At 37.0% G+C, this 22,681-nt stretch overlaps 1 protein-coding gene across 1 annotated transcript in view; it reads left to right on the top strand.

Annotated features, from left to right (window-relative positions):
* The window catches only part of LOC150105775 (uncharacterized), a 625,951-nt gene that overhangs the window by 18,200 nt on the left and 585,070 nt on the right, over positions 1 to 22,681 (top strand). Inside the window, exon 3 of the mRNA XM_090394343.1 lies at positions 16,783 to 16,841. Coding sequence (XP_090250469.1) covers positions 16,783 to 16,841 — 59 coding nt within the window. The remainder of the gene's footprint in view (positions 1 to 16,782; positions 16,842 to 22,681) is intronic.

Raw genomic sequence — 22,681 nt, 5'->3', positions numbered from 1 at the left:
TATGAAAGGAAACTAGCTATGCAAGCAAAAGAGAATCCCAAACAGTTCTTTCAATATGCTGCAAGCAAGAAAAAAACTGTACATGGCAAAATGATTTTAAGGAATGACGATGGTAAAGAGTTCACTGAACCAGTCGATATAGTGGAGTTACTGAGCGCGCACTTTGCAAAAGTATATCATACAGGTGGTGACGTTGAAAAAATGAAGGAACCATTAGTTTATATGGGAATTGTGATGAATGAAGTGGAGGTGAATAGTCTATTACAGAACCTTAATGTGAATACATCTGTGGGATTGGATGGTATACCGGCACGGGTCTTGCATGAAGCGGCTAATGAATTATCAGTGCCCTTGACCATGTTGTTTAATCTGAGTCTCAGGTCTGGCTTAGTCCCGAAGGCGTGGAAAGAGGGGAAAATAGTTTCACTGCATAAAGAAGGATCCAAGACTATGGTTGCAAATTACCGACCGATCAGCATATCAGGAGTCGTTGTCAGGGTCTTGGAGAAAGTAGTCAAGGGAAAAATACAGGAATGGATTGATGAAAATGAGATACTGTACAGAGGACAGCATGGCTTTGTGAAGGGTAGATCATGCCTCAGTAACCTGCTCAAGTTTTATAACAAGGTGACGGCTGAACTGGATAAGGGAAATGGGTTTACAGTGATATTGCTGGACCTGGCAAAGGCGTTTGACAGGATACCACATGGAATTCTAATCCGTAAACTACAACATATGGGAATGGATATAGGGTTGGTGAGATGGATAGCTGGGTGGTTGATGGAGAGATATCAAAGAGTAGTTTATTCAGGAGTAGAGTCCAAAAAACGGCCTGTGACTAGTGGTGTGCCACAGGGTTCTGTTCTTGGACCACTGCTGTTTAAGCTGTTCATTAACGATATAGGGAAGGGTCTAAGTGGGACAGTTCATTTGTTTGCTGATTATGCAAAGTTGGGTAGGGCGATAGTGAATGCAGAAGATGTCAAAGTCTTGCAAGATGACTTAGATAGATTGGAGTTCTGGACTAAGGAGAATGGATGTCAATTTAATGTGACAAAATGTATGGTTATGCATTTTGGGGTGAAAAGATTAGCAGCAGTATACCACATTGTTAGAACTGTACTCCAAGAGATTGATGAGGCCAGGGACTTGGGTGTGTTGGTGGATAGGGAGATGAAGTTTAGGGGGCACATTGCGAAAGTAGCTAAATCAGCTCATCAACTCACTTGGTTGTTGAAAAATACCTTGACGAGCAGAGAAAAACAAGTTATTGTACCTCTGTACCGAGCCCTGATAAGACCTTATCTCGACTACTGTGCCCAGATTTGGTCACCTCGGTTCCTTCTTGATGGGGAGGAGGTTGAGAGGATCCAGAGGCGAGTGACTAAGATGATAGCAGGTCTATGGAATGAACCATATGAGAACAGGTTGAAGATTTGTGGGTTGCAGAAACTAGTTGATAGGCGGAAAAGGGGAGATATGATTGAGACATTCAAATTGCTAAAAGGATTCTATAGGATTAATTCAGAGGATATTTTTGAGATCAGGACTGGTGGTGGGAGAACTAGGGGACACCCATGGAAGCTGGGCAAGAGCGTGGTTAGCAGGGGTGTTAGAGCTGGGTTCTTTACTTTTAGAGTGGTAAATGAGTGGAATAAGCTGCCAGAGTCTGTTGTGGGTGCTATGACAGTGAGCGAGTTCAAGGTAAGGTATGATAGATACTGTGAGAATGTTGAACAGCTGCGTGAACATGATGTTTAGGGGGCCTCCCTCGATGAGTCTAAGGACTCCTGGAGTAGCCCGTGGTAATAATAATAATAATAATAATAATAACATTGTATTGTAGAAGATGTCTCCGTGACAGAGGTGAAATATGCTGTTTAGTTATATCTCTTTGTGCTGTAGCTATTCCATTAAACTAGCACCTAAGCCTAAACACACATTTACTTATGGAAGTGCAAACAAAAAATGGCCAGTTTTGATCAGTTTGCAGCTTTCCAAATTTTACTTGATTAATGAGTCGAAACTCATTACCTCAGTCAGATTCTTTATCCAGTCATATTTGATTAAGAACAGTAGTAGTAGTGATAGAAATCAAAAGATGAACATGACAAAAAGGATAACATTTAGAGAAGAGCATAATTACATTATATGAATATAGGCTGTGTTTTTGGCAAATCAAAGATACCTTATATACCTGCATGAATCAGGTCCTCATAGCTTACTTGTTTATGTGCAAGTTACATATTGAGTAAGTTACAAAATATCTAATAATCAGATATCTGAAAATCCATTTACATGACATACATATATTTTTAGCTCAAAACACGAAACAAAATAGAAGAGTAAGAAGAATGATAGCAGTGAGTTGAAAGATGAAATGCGTGAAAATGCGATTGGTGAAGTTAATGTTGCAAGCTGGGTGAGTGACTGCAAGTATGAAACAGTGGAAAAATGATGAGATAGTAATAGAAAAGATAGTGCACGTATGTCGCGTTCTCCACAGAACAAAATGTGAGATCCTTGCAGATGGTATGACACAGAAGCGAAAGAAGGGGAAGATGTAAAGGGAGAGAAAACAGTATGAAAGAGTGAAAGTGTGAGAATAAGGATTGAATTTTTATCGTGATTTGTTGATAAGAGGAGTGCTTGAAGAGAGTGTGATGAAATTGTGTCTTCCTGGTGCCAAGATTAAGGATGTTAGTGATTTTGTAAGGGTGCAGAAAGTGAAGGTGGAAGATATGTTTATTTTGGCTGGTACAAAATGTTTAGCACATGACAGGTGTGGTATGCAAGAAGATATGCAGAGGTACTAGCACATGCAAAAAAGAACAGTGAGAAAGTAAAAGTGTGAGTCTGTTGCATGGTATGATAGAGGTGAGACAAAGCTGTGATTTCAAATGGATCAGTGTGTAAATTGTGCAGGAAGAATGGTGTGGAATTTGTTGATGTGTAGTGTAAGTTTGGAAGGAAGGATTTATATAAGGTGGATGGCTTGCATCTTAATGGATTTGGTCTCAGTAGTTTTCAGAAAGTGTTGGTTAGTGAAAGTTCAAAAGTATGCGCGCGTGCACACACACACACACACACACACAGATAGCCTCAGCGATATCATGGATCTTCATGATATCATGTTTTAATCGTTCTTTCATCCAGTACATCCCTTATATCTATAAAAGTCAACTAGATTACTGAAAACCTCTTAACAGATTCATTCTGGTATTCATAAATAATATTACCCTAATTTCCTCATTTCTATATATATATATATGTTTGAGTTGTTATTAAACTATACGAGTTTTTAGTTTTCTGTAAAATCTTCAGATTCACAAATGAAATACAGACTATAGTTTCAGGTCTCCATTCTGTCACCATCTTCATGTAGTTATTTTACAATCTTTTTTTAGAGACTTCTGGTTACAAGACTTGTTGAACAGTTATTGTTAGTTCTTTAGCATCTTCCTTAAAACATGGCAAAAGCTCATCCAAATTTCTCACTGCCTTACTGATGTCTAGAGCTGTTAATTCTAAATACACCCTATAATCTCTTCCTCCCATATCTCTCGGAATAAAACCAGGATGAAATACTCTAATAAAAAGAACATTAATAGCTTTGCTAGTCGCTTTGTATTCAGCTTATCCAGCACTACAATCCAAGGATTCTCCTTGGATTATAGTGCTTTTTTTTTTATGTTGGGCCCATATACAGGAGGTTATCTGGTCATCCTATAGTACGTTAGTACCGTATATGGGTGGTGGGCATGGGCTGCAAAAGGAGAAACTTGTTTACATTTGATTTGAATGCCTGTATGTTGTATTCCTTGGGAAATATGTCTGGGGGAAGACTGTTCCACAATACTGCAGTAGCAGGGATGAATGAGGAGGAAAAGAAACTTGTTCTGTGGTTTTCAAGGTGTACTGTAAAGAGATGTTGGGCAGCAGTTGTACGTGTTCCAATGGGCTTAGTACAGGGTGGGGGGAATTATTGATGCTGTTTCAGATGAACATTTCCCATGGAAATATTTATAGAATATACAGATAGCAGAGACCAAGCGTCTATGTGAAAGTGGGGAGAGTGAGTTGATGAGGGACCCTGTCCGGACGCACTCCAGATGTGAGAGCAGTATTCGAGAGCTGGGCGGATTTGTGACTTGTATAGTGTCAACAGCTGTTTAGAGGTGAAGTAGCATCTTGAGCGAAAGAGAAAACCTAGTTTTTTGGAAGCTGAGGATGCAATGGTTGTGATGTGTTTATGCCAGGAGAGGCTTCATGTCAAGGTAATTCCGAGAAGAGAAATTTCATCTTGTCTGAGAATTTGAGTGTTATCGAAAATAATGCTGGGGGAAAATGGTTCATTTTTGTGAGTAATAAGACAGAACTAGGTTTTACTAGTGTTGAAGTTGACGAGGTTATCTGAGCCCCATTGGCAGATGGCTTAGAGGTCGAAATTAAGGGCAGTGGTGGTTGATGTTCTGTGGGTTGAGGTGAGTTATGTAGAGTAGAGTTTGTCAAATGAAAGGGAGGAATGTAATGTGCTGTCATCTGCAAAACTGTGTATTGGGTTAGAAGTCAACTGAAGTAGGTCATTGATATATAGAAGGAACAGGGTCGGTGAGAGAACTGAACCTTGTGGGACCTCAGCATTAGTTGGATGGTGAGAGGATAGGAGCCATCTACCATCACACAGTGTGCGTCCGGACAGGAAGCTGGCAAATCCAGCTGCAGAAGTCCTGAGGCAGTCCAAATGATGGGAGTTTGCTTATTAAGCCTTTGTGCCAGACTCAGTCAAAGGCTTTGAAGATATCAAGTGCAACTACTTGGGATTCACTGAATTTCTCCATGGCGTTTGTCCAGTGATGGGTGATGTATACGAGTAGATTTCCTGTTGAATGGCCTCGACAGAATCCATACTGGTGGTCGCTTAATAGCCGGGTACCTTTAAGGTAGATTAGGAGTTGATGATTTTCTCTATTACTTTAGATAGGACTGAAGTGAGTGAGATATGGCAGTAGTTAGGTGGCAGTGATTTGTCACCCTTTTTAGGAATGGGTTGAATATAGGCCAGTTTCCTGGTTTTGGGATATATGCCGGATTTGGTATATCCTCTCTCAAATTAAAAATGTGTCTTCTTTTCTGTAGTGGTCATCATTTTCCTCGCTTGATCCTTATATTCCTCATTCGGCTGCTTACCATCTATCTATATATATATATACATATATATATATATACATTACATCAAATATATATATATATATTTAATGTAATGGATTTACTTGGCTATATGACATAATTAAAGAAATTTAATGACTGGAAACCAAGAGATACTATAATCAAAAAAACTATTTAAACCACCTGCTCACTGTATTGAAGATAGTATTGATGTAAAAGACTTTACATCTCTACCATATATCAGCTCCATTTCACCAAAGTTAGTTAAAATTCTCACAAAATTTAAAAGCCACACTACTTTTACTCTTCTTTCCTAACTCCATTCCTTATTTGGTACTCTTTAACTGAAATATGACATCCTAAAGTATCCAGTTCGTGTATAGAGGCTTAAGTGCTATGAAGACATAATGTTGGAGGTTTAATGGATTTTTTACAACACTAAGAAAGGATTAAAAAATCCACAAACCCAATTCCCCACTCAGACCTACAGTAGATGCCACCAATGCACCTTGCTACAGACTGTCTAAACAGCTGGCCAACTCTCTGACCCCCCTCACTGGAAGGTCCACTTCCTATATAAAAAAACTCAACCCACTTTAAAGCCCTCATAGAAAATTTAACCTTGAATAAAGCAGACATATTGGTAAGCTTTGATATCTCTTCTTTATTTACTAATATTCCCTTAACTGACACCTTATCTCTCTTACAAAAAGTTTTCCCTTCTGACATCTTAGATTTCTTTTCCTTTGCCATTAACTCTGAGTATTTTTCTTGGAAGAACAAAATCTACAAGCAGATAGAGGGAACTGCCATGGGTTCCCCCCTCTCTCTCTCTCCCCCTTGCTAATTTCTATATGGAAGATTTTGAAAAACGAGCCATAGACTCAGTCCCACTCAAACCTTCTATCTGGCTAAGATATGTAGATGATGTGTTCTCTATTTGGCCTCATGGCCCAGACACATTAGACTCCTTCCTCAGTCATCTCAATAGCCTACATCCAAGAATCCAATTTACTATGGAAAAGGAAAAGAACAATTGTTTACCCTTCCTAGACACCTTAGTCACACGCCTGCCTAATGATACACTTGCCTTCACTGTATACAGAAAATCCACACACACACACACAGGCAGATACATTCACAAACTCTCACACCACCACCACCCCTCTCAACAATATGGCATTATTAAAACTCTTACCAAGAGAGCCCACAATCTTTGTTCCAGTGGAACCGCCCTCACTACTGAGCTTAACTACATACACAACACTTTCCTCTCCAATGGCTACAGTGATCACAGTATCAAAAAAATAATTAGTTCCTCTCCCATTCCCGGTCCTTCTCGTCAACAAGAATTTAAAAATGCCATCACCATACCTTACATCCGTGGCACATCCTAAAAAATAGCCAAGATTCTAAAAAAAAAGTACAACCTACACACAGCATATAAACCCCACCGCAAACTTACTACCCTTATCTGTTCTACAAAAGATCAGCTCCCTCCTCTCTCTCTCTGCCTGGAGTTTACAAAGTACCTTGTTCCTGTAAGCTGGCGTACTTTGGACAGACAGGCAGATCAGCATCCATCCGCCTAGAGAAACACAAGTCTTACATCTGTAAACACAACTATGGTCATTCAGGCTTGGCTGACCATGTCTTGGACACCACCCACAGGGTATCATGGAAGAAAGCCACCATGCTCCATCACAGCAAATTCAAGAAAGAGAGACTATTCTTAGAACAGCAGCAGCTCTTAGAAATCAACCAAATCTTAATAAATACGGTTGCATTAAGCTTCCGAAAATTTGGGAAACACTCATCACCAGAGGTTCTACTTTATATTCCAGGCCACCTACAACCGCCCTTAGAGGGCACTCCACCTAGATAGGACTTTAGTGTCACCCACGTGGTTGGGCTTAGTATTGTATGATATTTGTGTTATGTTACATTAGTTATTTTTGTAATCGCCGTAGATGTCCTAGTGACTAGGACGAAATATAGGAAGTATTAAATTCTTTTTAATCCTTTCTTAGTGTTGTAAAAAATCCATTAAACCTCCAACATTAAAGTATCCAGGAGTTTATTGTCTTTGGTGTAACTGCAATATGCCCTATTTTGGTCAGACAGAGAAATCCATTGAGTTGTGTATGGAAGAACGTGTGAGAGACATTACATTTGGCAGAACTAGAGCCAGTGCACTATCTAATCACATTCTCAATTCTGCTCGTCCTAATGATGAAGGTTCTGTCATTCATCCAGTGATCTGAAACAAATTGGAAAACAATTTTAGATACTATAGTTCGTCCACAGTTTGTAGATCTCTGCTTGGCATCTTGCCAAGAATAGTTGATTCATTCTGAAGGGGAGAAAGAAATGAAGGATGTACGAATTGGTCGTCAACACGTGAAATCACGTGATTTATAGGTAAAATTTTCAAACTGTTATACAAGCAACATAGTTAACTACAATGATCATAAAAAAGTTAATTTTCCGATGTGTAATAATAAAGAATTCATCCCACAATACGGACTGATTACCCCATTATCGGAATGGAGAATGGATTCTCCTCCTGTTGACATGCGCAGAAGTGTTGAAGGGTCTCGAATCTGTGGGCGTACTATACTATGATTATGGAAGCAACAGAAATTGTCCTCAATTTAGTCCATCTTAATACTAATCTTAGCTATAACCTATCTGATTATCACTCTTCAGCTATCTAGCTTTGGTGTTTAGAAGATCATGCCTACGTGAACATTACCAACACTACTATTTTCTAGAATACCTTCAAATATCAGCAATACTTTTGCAAGTTAATTTATAGCTTTGTTTCTCTTGTATATTTTTGTATTTCTCTTTTGATGTTACATATCCGATGAGAAGAAGACAAAACTAGTTGTGTGTTCAAATAATAAATAGTTTTTTCTATTTTGGTATCTCTCAGCTTCAAGTCATTAAATTTCTTTTATATATGTATTAAATTTATATATGTATATGCATTAAATTACTTTTATATATGGGGTGCTTAAGGATCAAAGCTGTATAATTGAGAGGAGACCTCCACATAGCCTTTAAAGGAATGCGGAGAACCGACCAGGGCTTCTGACCTAATGTCCAATCCTCACCTTCTCTTGGTGCACCCTGTTGGGTATCTACTTTGATACTGAACGAACGAGGATGGGCTGGCAATTTGGGATTTAGCCGACCAAATTGTATTCTTATTGGTTAAACCAACATAAAAAATGATGGTACAACATGACAAAATTTCATGCCGGCTGGGGCGTCGCCCGGTTAAACAAGGTCCCCGTTGTTTTCGCCAGGGAACCAGGGCGAACAGCGAAAAGTCAGCTACTGGAACAAATCTGAAAACAAACCCCAACTCAACATCACCAGAGTTAAAGATTGGTACTATCAACATAAGAAGCCTGAATGGCAAAGAAATGGAGCTAGCTGAGGAATTAGATAAGTACCAGATCGACATAATAGGGGTGACTGAAACAAAAAAGACCAAAACTGGCGAGATCTTTCTGAGCAATAAATACAAAATGTTATATTCAGGCAATGACAATCAAGGAAAAGAAGGAGTAGCCATAGTATTCAACACAAAATATGAGGCTAATCTTCTTGAATGGCAGTCAGTCTCAAGTAGAGTAATGTGGGCAAATATGAGAATGGGGAACTGGACAATGAGACTTATTTGTGCCTATGGTCCCACAGAAGGTTCTACTAAGGTAGAAGTGGAGGAATTTTTTGACGCTTTAGAAAAAGCAACTGACAATGAAAAAGGAAAAGTTGGTCCTTGTTGGGGATCTAAATAGCAGAGTAGGAAATGATTGTGAGACATATAAAAATATTTTGGGAAAATTTGGAGAAAAGAGCAAAGCTAATAATAATGGCAAATATCTGTTGGATTTCTGCTCAGGACATGGACTGGTTATTACTAACACCATGTTCCAACATAAAAATGTGCACAAATTCACATGGAGAGAAGAGGCCAGGAATAAGAAAAGTCTCATTGAATATGTTATTGTTGATAGTGATGTTTTCTCCCTGGTGCAGGACACCAGAATGTACAGAGGATTTGAAATTGGAAGTGATCACTATTTAGTCTTGAGCAGGATAAAATTGAATTTCATATTGAAAAGAATAACATGTAAGAAAGTTTTAAAGCGAATAAAAGTTGAGCAGCTCTCAGATGTGAACTGTAGACTAAAATACAGAAAGATTATTGAAAAGAAAATGAAAGAGTTTGAGAACAGGAATCAAACCTTGGAGATTCAGTGTCAAACTCTGAAGAAAATATTGATTGATTCTGCCAGAGAGGCATGGGGTGAGGTTGTGTGCAAGGATAAAAAAAATCAGAACTCCCTGGTGGACACAGGAAGTTAAAGAGGCAGTGAAGGAAAAGAAGAAAGCATATCAAAAGTTCCTGGCAAATAAGTCAGCTTTTACTCTTACAGAATACAGAGACAAATGTAAGAAAGCTAAACAGTGTGTAAAACTAGCTAAACAAAAGTCATGGGAGGACTTTGGCAAGAATATAGAAAATAAATATCAAGAAGTGGCAAAATATTCTGGAGGTTGTTGAAGAAGCTTAGGAATGGAGGAAAGATTGCTGTAAAAGGAGTTAGAGATGATAAAGGTGACATGAAAACAGGAGAAAAAGATATCCTTGAAGTATGGAGTAATTACTTTGAAAAATTGCTAAATGAAACAAGCAGTGATGACAGCACAATGATAAAAAAACACTGACCAGGCATGCAGTCAGGAATACATATCCATACTTGAAGTAGAAAAAGTCATCAAAGGCTTGAAATGTGGAAAGGCAGCAGGAGTAGATGATATTCGACCAGAAATGCTGAAGTATGGTGGTATAAAAGGCTTACAGTGGCTGCACTGCATAGTTCAGAAAGCCTGGACTGAGGGACGAATTCCTGATGATTGGAGTAGAGCTCTAATAGTACCCATATATAAAAAGGGAAATAAAACTGAATGTGAGAATTACAGAGGTATTTCCCTACTGAGTGTTCCTGGCAAGATCTATGCAAGTATACTTGAGAAACGGTTGAGAAGAATTGTGGAAGAAAAGCTTGGTGAAGAACAAGCTGGATTCAGGCCAAATAGAGGCTGTCAGGATCAGATCTTCACTTTACGACAAATAGTCGAGAAAGCATGGGAATATAACAAAGATCTGTATTTAAGTTTTGTCGATTTGGAAAAGGCATATGACAAGGTGCCAAGAGAGAAGCTATTCAATACGCTGCAGTTATATGGTGTCAATGGGGCATTATATCAAGCAATACTTAGTCTTTATTTGAGTTGTAAGTCAGCAGTTAGAATTGAAGGAAGTACGGGAAGATGGTTTAATGTTAAATCTGGTGTGAGACAAGGATGTACATTATCCCCTCTGTTATTCATTATCTATATGGATCACATTATGAAGGAAAGTGCTATTAAACCTGATATCAAAATTGGAGATATTAATGTCAGCTCTTTGCTTTATGCGGATGATGTTATACTTCTAAATAAATCCGCTACAAGTCTGCAAGATTCTCTGACTAAATTGAATAGCTGTTGTAATAGAGATGGTATGAAGGTCAGCAATAAAAAGACAAAGACAATGAAAATAGGCAGAATCATTGAAAATGTCAACTGTGTTGTGAATGGAGAACCTGTGGAACAAGTAAAACATTTCAGTTACTTAGGCACGATTTTTACTGAAGATGGTAAATTAAATATAGAAATAGACAACAGAATCAGTAAAGCTGGTATGGTGGGAAGTCAATTGAATGAATTCATATGGAATAAGAGAGAAATTAGTCGGAACACTAAATTAGCTGTATACAAGACAGTGTTCAAACCAGTTTTAACTTATGGATCTGAGACCTGGGTCAGAAGTAAAACACTTGACCAAAGACTAGAGACCGCAGATATGAGAGTCCTGAGAAAGATTAGAGACGTGAACAGATGGCATCAATGGCAATATCATATTAAAAATGAGGATATTAGGAAAGAACTTGACATTGTCAGCATCCAGGAATGCGTTAGCAGAGCTAATCTCAGGTGGTATGGTCACTTAAATAGAATGGGAGAGGAAAGATTAGCAAAACAAGTTTTCTCTGCCAGGTTGGCAGGAAAACGACCCAGAGGAAGACCAAGATATAGGTGGATTGATACGGTACAAAGTGCCTTAGACGATAGAAATATAAGATCTGATAATGTTGGAGTCTTGACAAGTAACAGACTGATTTGGAGGAAAATTGTAGATAGGAAGTTACTAATGAAGTAAATTTTTCATGTAGTACTGTCATATCCTGTACACCCCTTGAGGGTACATGGCAAGAATTTGATGATGATTATATATGTATAGATATATATGTTGAAAGTTTTTTACCTTGGGTGTAAAACACATTAAACCTACCAAGAAATTTTATATTTGGTTTTAATCCTTTTCCCAAGTAACCAAAACAAAATTTTGCATGTGAAATATATTCACGTCTGAGCTACTTGTATATAGAGGCTAATGACTTCATATCACTTTCCTTAGTATGTATCCCATAATGCAAAGAACACTCCCCCCATTTAAGGCATGTATAATGCAGTGCATAATGGGTAGGGCCATTATGCATTGCATTATACATAATGGGAAGGGCAACTAACCAGACCGATTTCAACCTTTATTGAGGACTCTGCAGTGGAAGCCAGATCTGGGAGAGATACCAAGGTTGAAATAATGCAGAAGTCATATATAACTCATATACAAGTAGACAAAAGGTACTTGACCTTCTTGAGATAAAGATGCTGAAAGTTTTTTATCTTGGGTGTAAAATATATTAAACAGACCAAGAAATTTCTTGGTAGGTGTATCTACTCTCTGTCATCACATACACTCCAACCATGAGCATATCCAGATATCCAGACCTTTTTTTCCTACATATTCTCATTCATGCCATTCATTATCACTACTCGTCTTCTCAGCTTCCTATTATTGTACATAGGCTGTCTTCCTGTCACCGATTTTTGCTGCACTATATTTTCTTATATCAATATCAATCTCAAATATTTTGTTGTCTGATTCACACTTTTCAGATCATTTTTACTTACCATCACTAGCATCTCATCCACAGTCTGACCTTGCTTTATTGCCATAGTTGCACTCTATTATGTTTTCCAGACAAACACTCCTCTAATGTTCTAATCTGCATACCCTGAATTATACATTAAACTTTTCACAGCTGCACTTATTCCTTTATCAATAGCATCCTTCTCTGTCTTCAGACACTTTCCCTCTTTGTTTAAGACTAACAGGATTTCACCCCCCCCCCTTTCTGGATGTCTGTGGGTCACACTGCTCGGCAAACAGCCTGTTGTTGTGTTTGCTATGGAGTGTGACATGGACATCTGGAAAGAGCGATCCTGGTAGTCTTGCACTAATTTGACAAGATGGGCACTCCTAGTTGGCTCAGCCTAGATCAGCCAGGTGGTGGGCTTTTCTGCAAGGTGTTGTAGTTAATCTGCCACCCATCTGGTCTGGGTCAAGGCTTAATGCTTGGCGTGTGCTGGTATAGCGTCCAGGGTAGCCCTGGCATTCCTTTCCTGAGCACAGTCATTGCTTGCATGGATGGGAGGGCATCCATGGTGGGCAGGAAGCTTTTGCACTGAACAAAAAATTGTTTGAGCATGAATTTTTCATTCTCAGATGATTATCCAGATTTTTCAAGGACCCCTCACGAGTTCACAAACAAGTACTGATACTGTAGATACATCACTTGATTACATAAGGAAATAAACAACAACAACAAAAAGAATGTGATACGTACCAGTTTATCAGTACAGATGAAAAGCCAATATGGAAAATGTCACCCTTCTTTATTCAAAAGGGTTTAGGATTGGAAGGATCTCCCAGAACAGTTAAAAAAAAAAAACTATAATCTGGTGGTATCCTTGTGGAAATATCATGTCAGCAATGCTCAGGAAATCACTCATTGCAACATCAATGGATGCAATACCAATTACACTAACACCTTATAAATGTCTAAACTCTTCTAGAGGAGTAATATCAGAATGGGATCTTTGTGATGTTCCTGATGAGGAAATATATTCAGAACTTAAAGATCAAGAAGTGACTGATATGAGGCACATCCTGATACATAGAGATGATCACCTGGTTCTGACCAGGTGATCATCTCTATGTATCAGGATTTGCTTTTTTTGATTCATTACTTTTTGATATAGCTAAACCTCCAACATCTGTAAAAAAAAACTAACAAACAAACAAAAAAAAACAGGGTATCTTAGTTGCCCTATTAAACTGCACATCCCTGAGATGCTTTAAATGTTAGAAATACAGGCATTCCCAAACTGCCTGTTGTGGCTCTATAATCTTAACCCAGTGTGGTGGTAAAGAGTATAATAATAAATCTGGCTCTTCAAAGGAATCTAAATCTGTCAGGCAGATCATCCAGCCTACTCCTGTGCATTCCAGAGATGGAAGGATGAAAAAGAAATACAAAAGATAAAAAGCAGAAGAAAATATATCATATCAGGATGCAAAGAAGGAGCTAGCCATCATGATATCTATCCTAAAATCTTCTTGTGCTGAAAATGTGACAATTAAGAAAATATCAATAGTAACTCAAAGCCTCATCTCTTCCATCACCTGATGATTTCCTCATACCTGAACTTTATTCGTGAGTGCTTCTCTGTGCAGTGCATTAGTTGTATCACCTATGATGTGACTCCTGAAAGAACTCCAGAAATGATCCCATTGATGAGACCTCACTTGTCAAGAACATTATGGGAAGGATCTCACATAAAGATAAACTCCCTGACACTCCCCCCCCCATAGAAAAAATGGATACTTCTGTATCCACTTTTGAAAGTAAGCTAAACTCGCTAAATGATCCTGACCCATTAGTTGATGTATTAAACATTTTTAAAGAAGAAGAAGAGATAAATACTGACCATCCATACTTTGCTAAATCAATAGATAAATATAAGCCTCACTGAAGGTAAGCCCTCAGCATCTCAGAAATTTAATAAGCCTACAAAGGTAAAACAATAGAAAATTTTCTACAGTGTAACTGTCATGAGTTTTGCCATAATAATTGATGACATCAAGTTCTGCTGCAGAAACACAAACCTTTCTGTTTCTGTCTGCAGCAAACATATTTAAAACCCAATGAGGATCCAACCTAAAGTAATTTTACTGTATGTTGTTCATAAGGACAGAACTGGAGATGGTCCAGCTCATTCTGGAGTAGCTTTCCTAGTGGACAGTCATATTCCTTTCAAACATCTCCATCTTAATATTGCTCTGGAAGCAGTAGCAATTTAGCTATTTGTGGAATTTCTTATTACGGTATGTATGTTCCATTTATTTACTACTAGGTTATGAGTTAAATGAGATTAAACTTGATAATCTGATGTTGCAACTGCCTCAGCTCATACTTCTCGTGGGTGACTTTAAGCGAGGCAACACTCATTGGGGTAATGCCAACACGAATGGATGAGGTCATATCATTGAGCAAATGCTTGACAATCATGACCACTCCCTTCTTCCAGGCAGTAATGTCCACATTTCCAAAAACATCATCTCAATTTTCACGCTGTCCAAACTGTAGTGGAATTCATAATGTCAAGCAGCCAAAAAAGATCAAGACAGAACATGGGGTATATTTTGTAGATGAACTACCACATCAAACTTAATAACCATTTAAATGTGCTCAGGCCAGTACACAATAGGTTAGATGTCAGAATCAAAAACAATCTTGGATCCAATTTACGTCTTTGATTAATTAAACCATCAGTGCAAATATTGTATGGGATAAAATCCAGCAAATGAAAGGTAGATAATAGAAAACACCATTTGTCTATCTTGGAACATAATTGATGTTATTGCTGATCCTATAGGTATTGCAGGCACTTTTGGGAGATAATTTTGCCAGAATCTCAGCAACAGCTTCCTGTATCATCCTGAATTTGTGAAACAGCAGCTAAACTTTTAAATTGTTGTACAATCAATTTGTACATCTGTACAACTTTCTTTCATTAAAGAGGAATTAAAAAGAGCTCTTCTACTCTGTCATGTCAGTGCAGTAGGTCCTGATCATTATGAGATGATAAAACAATTCCATCATCTTCTATGGATCTTCTTTTCCTGTACAACAAAATACATACTGCATAAGGGTTTCTGGATTCTTAACATAAATCTATTGTCATTTCATCTCGCGGTGCCTACGGTGGGGCACCATAGGCACCAGGGGGTTGGGCAGTGTAGGCACCAGGGGGGCATAGCCCCCCCTACTAAATACATAAAAATAATGGTGCATATTTGGTATATTAAATAATATTGTACTAATAATAATCTGAAATTAATATGAAACATCGCAGTTGGATTCCTCGGTAAATCGTAGGCACCGGGGGGGGGGGGGGGGCAACCCCCTTTCGAGTCATCAGAATTCAAGGAGAACCGGCCTACCAGTTGGAAACATGGGGGGGGGGCACCAGGGGGAATAGCCCCCCCCCCCACTAAATACATAAAAATAATGGTGCATATTTGGTATATTAAATAATATTGTACTAATAACAATCTGAAATTAATATGAAACATCGCAGTTGGTTTCCTTAGTAAATCGTGGAAGCAATGTCAAGTTCATTTACAGTTCCGTTTTTAGTGTGATTATTGGAAGAGGCTGGTTATTTTCAATTGTTGATCTGTTTCTAGCTTAAGGATATCAGAAGTTGTTACAAAATATTTTTAAATTAAAATTAAGAATAACAAATTTGACATGAAAATTAGCAGCAATAAAAAAAAAGACTAAAACTATGAAAATAGGCTGGAACACAGAAAACTTCAGCTGCATTCTGAATCGAGTGCCTGTAGAACAAGTGAAATCTTTTAGCTATTTAGGAAGTTTTTAGTGAAGATGGCGAGTTTAATCTGGAAATAGCTGGTAGGGGCATGAACAGATGGCATCAATGGTAGTCATATTAAAAATGAAGACATTGGGAAAGAACTTGGCAATATTATTTGCATTCAAGATTGTGTGAGCAGGGCCAATCTAAGGTGGTATGGTCACCTAAACAGAATGGGAGAGGAAAGGTTACTAAAACAGGTGCTTGTTGCCAAGATGGCAAAGAGAAGACAAGTCTAGGTGAATTGATTTAGTCAGAAGAGCCTTAGAAGAATAAATGTTATATGCAACAGTATTGGAGAGGTGACAAGTAATAGACTAATTTGGAGGAAAATTGTTGACAAGAGGTTAATAATAATGTAAACTTAATAACGTAGTGCTGTCATAGTGGCTGCCTGAACAACTCTTGGGGTACATATCAGGAAATTGATGATGATGATGTATTTATAATGTAATTATATGTAATTATATATGATGTATTTTATTAGAATCTATTGAATGAATGCAATCTATAAACAATTTCCTCCATCACAGTTGGTGGAAATATGTTAGCTGTCTCTATTATCATCATTGTTGTATCTTTTAATAATTTATTTTATGTTCAAATAAACATTACTATTTCATAAAAAATTTTTTGTATAAGTGCATTAATAGTTCTTAAAAAATTTTGTGAAATGAGACATCAAATTCCATTTATTTGTAGCCTTCAGGAATCAAAAACTTTCAAACAGTGTCCATTTATTAAAATTTCTGATGATGAAGGTAAGAAAACTTTAAAGTCATTAATAATAACTATAACTGTTTCTTACTTCTTTCTTAGCTCTTGCATATTTTGCATCACGTTAATTAAAAAAAAAAAATTAAAATTAAATGAAAAAATTTTAAACCACCATAAAGGTTTTAGTATTCTTAGTTTTTCACAGTACATTATTAAGACAAAACTTGACTAGAGAAGAATCTTAGTCAGTAATTAAAATTCATTTAACCTGATGAATGAGAAAATTACTTTTTCAGTTCACACCTGCACATGAAATATCCAAATAACTATATGAAGACTTCTCAACAAAAGATCATAGTGGTGATTATTTAGTACAGTGTGATCCTAGTTAATGTTACCACATTCAGTTTTCTGTTTCATTATAGTGCTCTTTTGCAAATGCTCAGTAAAATGATAATTCCCAAAACTCACAGCTTTTATGTGGTATCATTATCTAATGATACTTCATACTTCAAATTCTCTGACAATACATAATTCCCAGTTATCCAACTTCAAGCAATAATACAGACTCTCTTAGTATTTCAATGCGCTTCGTATGAAATACATGCATTGAGTTATTAAATTGTACATACAGTAGTGGTTGAACGTTAAAAAATAATTTCTGTTTTTGGGCCATAATGTTTAGAAAAAATAGTGAGCATGAATAATCAAAGATGTAAAGAAAAGCAATTTGCTTGCTATAAAATTGCAAGTGTTAAGGCAGTTAGAAGCAAGTGAAGATCAAGTTGGTTTAGATTCTTCTGTAAACTTAGCATCTTCTATAAGAAAAATGATGAAAAATGCTGACAAACTAAAATATGCAATTACGATCTTAAAGTTTTCAACAACAAAGGTAATTAATCCATTTGAGAGACTATATTCTTGTGGTAATGGGGGGGGGGGGTCTTTGAATAGTGATCCCTTACTTTTTTTTGCGGTTTGAATTATTCACAGAAGTCCCACCACCCATGTGTATTTGCTCTGGATCTGGCTTGTATAAGTCATATGTCTAGTCTGTTTCCTATGTATACTCTGTGCTAGCTGTGTTCATGCACATGCAGCTGTATATGTGCGACTGTCATTGTTGGTGAGGCACTGGCACACATTGGTCTAGTCAAATTTTTTTGTTAGTTGCAGTATTTTTACTGTGACATTTGTGTTCACATGTTGTCTTCTTCAAAATGTGACAATTTTTGTGAAACCAAGAGAAGGAGAAAAAGTTTTCACACTGATAAAGAAAGTGGAACTTTCATTAAGATTTAAAGATCTGAAATCTTTCATGGTTGTAGGGAAGATATATAGCATTACTGAGTCTACAGTGTGGTACATTTATGAAAAGGATAAGGAAAATGAAGTTTTGGGGCTAGTATGCCAAAGAGGACAAAGTTCAATGTATGTGATAAAGGGTTAAGTAAAATGAAAAGAGTGCTGAGTGTGTGGATGGAAACAGTTGGTTGTACATCTACTTTTAAAAAAAAAGTTTTTCTGAGAGGAGAGAGAGTAACCTGGGAAGGGGCAACAATTATCTGCAGATTTTCGTTATTTGTGGTAAGTCTTGGAATGCATCCCCACAAATATTGAGAGAACGCTGTATTTAGGTGAATGATCAAGCTCAACTTTACACGTATTAGTCATTTAATAATAATGAAAAATAATGCAATGTAGAAGTCACATTTCCATATACCAGTTGCCAAAAGTTTGCGTCTGAAGATACTTCAGATGCAAATTTAGTTCAGTCAGTTATCCAATTACACTTGGATAACTGATTGAACTAAATATATAATTTTTAGTCTAACCAAGTGAAAAAAACTTCCAACAAAGTAGGAAAGATTAGCTAAACAACTCTTCTTTGGCAAAGAAAAGACTCAGAGAAAGATCAAGATGTAGATGGTTTGATACAATAAAAAGTTCCTTAGAAGACAAAATTATATGATCTGATATTGGAATCTTGACAGATAATAGATTAATTTGGAGGAAAATTGTTGATTGGAAGTTAGTAATGTTATAACTTTTTTTTTTCATGTAGTACTATCATAATTATCCTACACCCCCTGAGGGTACATATTAGAAATTTGATGATGATGATAATTGAGAAAAATGTTTTAAAACAAGACCAAACTTTTAGGACACAAAACCCATGAAATTGAAGTTTACCATTATTGATTTCCAAGATAATGAAACCAAACTACATTGCTCTGTATCTCAGTCAATAAGAACCAACTAGTATGCAGTTAAAATAAAAACAATCTATCTAATCTCACATTTGTGTAAATAGAACAAGATAAATTACTTTCTGTTACCCTCGAAGTAATCACTCTTTTTAACACATAATTTCTTGAACCATGTCGCAAGTTTGTAGTTACTTTTCTCCGTGTAAAATCTGATGTTAATTGCCATGAAACAGCCAGCACATGGTCATGTTCTGGCATATATTGCATGTTTTTTTGTTCCTTTTTGTTCTTTAATTTTATATCTAAATCTATATATCGATATAATTTTTTTTACTTTTTTAAAAATCCACAGTCTATCCTCTTTGTTATTGGTTCTATTTACATTTCATTTCAGTTACTGGATGTATATTTCTGTGCTCTTATATTTGTTCTCCATCCTCATTATTTTTTCAAGTTGCATATTTTTGGCTCAGTCATGTCGAGTATCAAATATGGTACCGTCTCTTTCCTCAAAAAATACATATGCAGGTAGTTAATTTTTAATACTCATCATCATCAAGATCAAATTCCTGCCATGTACCCTCAAGGGGTGTACAGGATATGATAGTACTGCATGAAATATTTACATCATTACTAACTTCCTATCTACAATTTTCCTCCAAATCAGTCTGTTACTTGTCAAGACTCCAACATTATCAGATCTTATATTTCTATCGTCTAAGGCACTTTTTACCATATCAATCCACCTATATCTTGGTCTTCTTCTGGGTCGTTTTCCTGCCAACCAGGCAGAGAACACTTGTTTTGCTAATCTTTCCTTGCCCATTCTGTTTAAGTGACTATACCACCTGAGATTACCTCTGCTAATGCATTCCTGGATGCTGACAATTCAAGTTCTTTCCTAATATTCTCATTTAAATATGATATTGCCATTGATGCCATCTGTTCATGCCTGTAATTTTTCTCAGGACTCTCATATCTGGGGTCTCTAGTCTTTGGTTAAGCGTTTTATTTCTGAGCAAGCTCTCAGATCGATAAGTTAAAACTCGTTTGAACACTGTATAGTATACAGCTAATTTAGTGTTCCGACTAATTTCTCTCTTATTCCATATGTAATTATTCAACTGACTTCTTACCATACCAGCTTTGTTGATTCTGTTGTCTATTTCTATATTTATTTATTTATTTATTAAATATTTATTTAGAAGTATGACATTGTGCGAATAAAGCACGATCTCCATTTTTAACATCATTAACATCTCCAATTTTCATATATCAGTTTAATACCACTTTCCTTCATAATGTGATCCATATAGATAATGTACATCCTTGTCTCACACTAGATTTTACATTAAACCATCGTCCTGTACTTCCTTCAATTTTAACTGCTGACTTACAACTTAAATAAAGACCAAGTATTGCTCGATTTAATGCCCAATTGATACCATATAACTGTGGCGTATTCAACAGCTTCTCTCTTAGCATCTTGTCATATGCCTTTTCCAAATCAACAAAACTTAAATACAGATCTTTGTTATATTCCTATGATTTCTCCACTATTTGTCGTAAAGTCAAGATCTGATCCTGACAGTCTCCAATTGGCCTGAAACCAGCTTTTGTTTCCACAATTCTTCTCAACCGTTACTCAAGTATACTTGCATAGATCTTCCCAGGAACACTCAGTAGGAAAATACCTCTGTAATTCTCACAGTTTTATCATCGGGAATTCGTCCCTCTGTCCAGACTTTCTGAACTATGCAGTGCAGCCACTGTATGACTTTTATACCACCATACTTCAGCATTTCTGGTCGAATATCATCTACTCCTGCCGCCTTTCCACACTTCAAGCCTTTGATGGCTTTTTGTACTTCAAGTATATGTATTCCTGCCTGTATGCCCGTTGAATGTTTTTTACCACTGTGCTATCACTGCTTGTGTCATTTAGCAATTTTTCAAAGTAATTATTCCATACTTCAAGGATATCTTTTTCTCCTGTTTTCGTGTCACCTTTATCATCTCTAACTCCTTTTACAGCACTCTTTCCTCCATTTCTAAGCTTCTTCAACAACCTCCAGAATATCTTACCACCTTCTTGATATTTATTTTCTAAGTTCTTGCCAAAGTCCTCCCATGACTTTTGTTTAGCTAGTTTTACACAGTGTTTCACTTTTTTACATTTGTCTCTGTATTCTCTTAGAGCACAAGCTGACTTATTTGCCAGGAACTTTTGATATGCTTTCTTCTTTTCCTTCACTGCCTCTTTAACTTCCTGTGTCCACCATGGAGTTGTGATTTTTCTATCCTTGCAGACAACCTCGCCACATGCCTCTCAATGACAAGAGATTCAGTGGCAAGCCTTGAAGATAACCTCCAAGGTTTAGTTCCTGTTCTCAAACTCTTTCATTTTTTCTTCAATAATCTTTGTGTATTTTAGTCTACAGTTCACATTTGAGAGCTGCTCAACTTTTATTCGCTTTAAAACTTTCTTACATGTTCTTCTTTTCAATATGAAATTCAATTTTATCCTGCTTAAGTCTAAATAGTGATCGCTTCCAATTTCAAATCCTCTACACTCTGGTGTCCTGCACCAGGGAGTAAACATCATTATCAACAATAACTTAGTCAATGAGACTTTTCTTATGCCTTGCCTCTTCTCTTCATGTGAATTTGTGCACATTTTTATGTTGGAACATGGTGTTAGTAATAACCATTCCATGTCCTGAGCTGAAATCCAACAAGTATTTGCCATTATTATTAGCTTTGTTCTTTTCTCCAAATTTTCTCAAAATATTTTTGTATATCTGACAATTATTTCCTACTCTGCTATTTAGATCCCCAATAAGGACCAACTTTTCCTTTTTCATTGTGTCAGTTGCTTTTTCTAAAGCATCAAAAAATTCCTCCACTTCTATCTTAGTAGAACCTTCTGTGGGACCATAGGCACAAATAAGTCTCATTGTCCAATTTCCCATTCTGATATTTGCCCACATCACTCTACTTGAGACTGCTTGCCATTCAAGATTTAGCCTCGTATTTTATGTTGAATACTATGGCTACTCCATCTTTTCCTTGAATGTCATTGCCTGAATATAACATTTTATATTTATTGCTCAGAAAGATCTCACCAGTTTTGGTCTTTTTTGTTTCAGTCACCCCTATTATGTCGATCTGGTACTTATCTAATTCCTCAGCTAGTTCAATTTCTTTGCCATTCAGGCTTCTTATGTTGATAGTACCGATCTTTAACTCGGGTGATGTTGAGTTGGGATGTGCTTTCAGATTTGTTCCAGTAGCTGACTTTTCACTGTTTGCTCTGGTTCCCTGGTGAAAACAGCGGGGGCCTTGTTTAACTGGGCGACGCCCCAGTTGGCATGAAATTTTGTCATGTTGTACCATCATTTTCTATATTGGTTTAAGCCAATATCAAAAATAAGAATACAATTTGGTCTGCTAAATCCCAAATTGCCAGCCCATCCTCATTCATTCAGTATCCAGGTAGATACCCAACAGGGTGCACCACGAGAAGGTGAGGATTGGATATTAGGTCAGAAGCCCTGGTCGGTTTTCCGCATTCCTTTAAAGGCTATGTGGAGGTCTCCTCTCAGTTATACAGCTTTGACCCTTAATCACCCCTTATATATATATTTATTTATTTAGGTAAAATAAGAAAGATA

Source organism: Typopeltis vanoorti, chromosome 6 (assembly GCF_054136105.1).
Source record: "Typopeltis vanoorti isolate ZY-2024b chromosome 6, IOZ_Tvanoo_1.0, whole genome shotgun sequence".
Lineage (NCBI taxonomy): Eukaryota > Metazoa > Arthropoda > Arachnida > Uropygi > Thelyphonidae > Typopeltis > Typopeltis vanoorti.
This window is presented reverse-complemented; position numbering and strand designations above follow the sequence as displayed.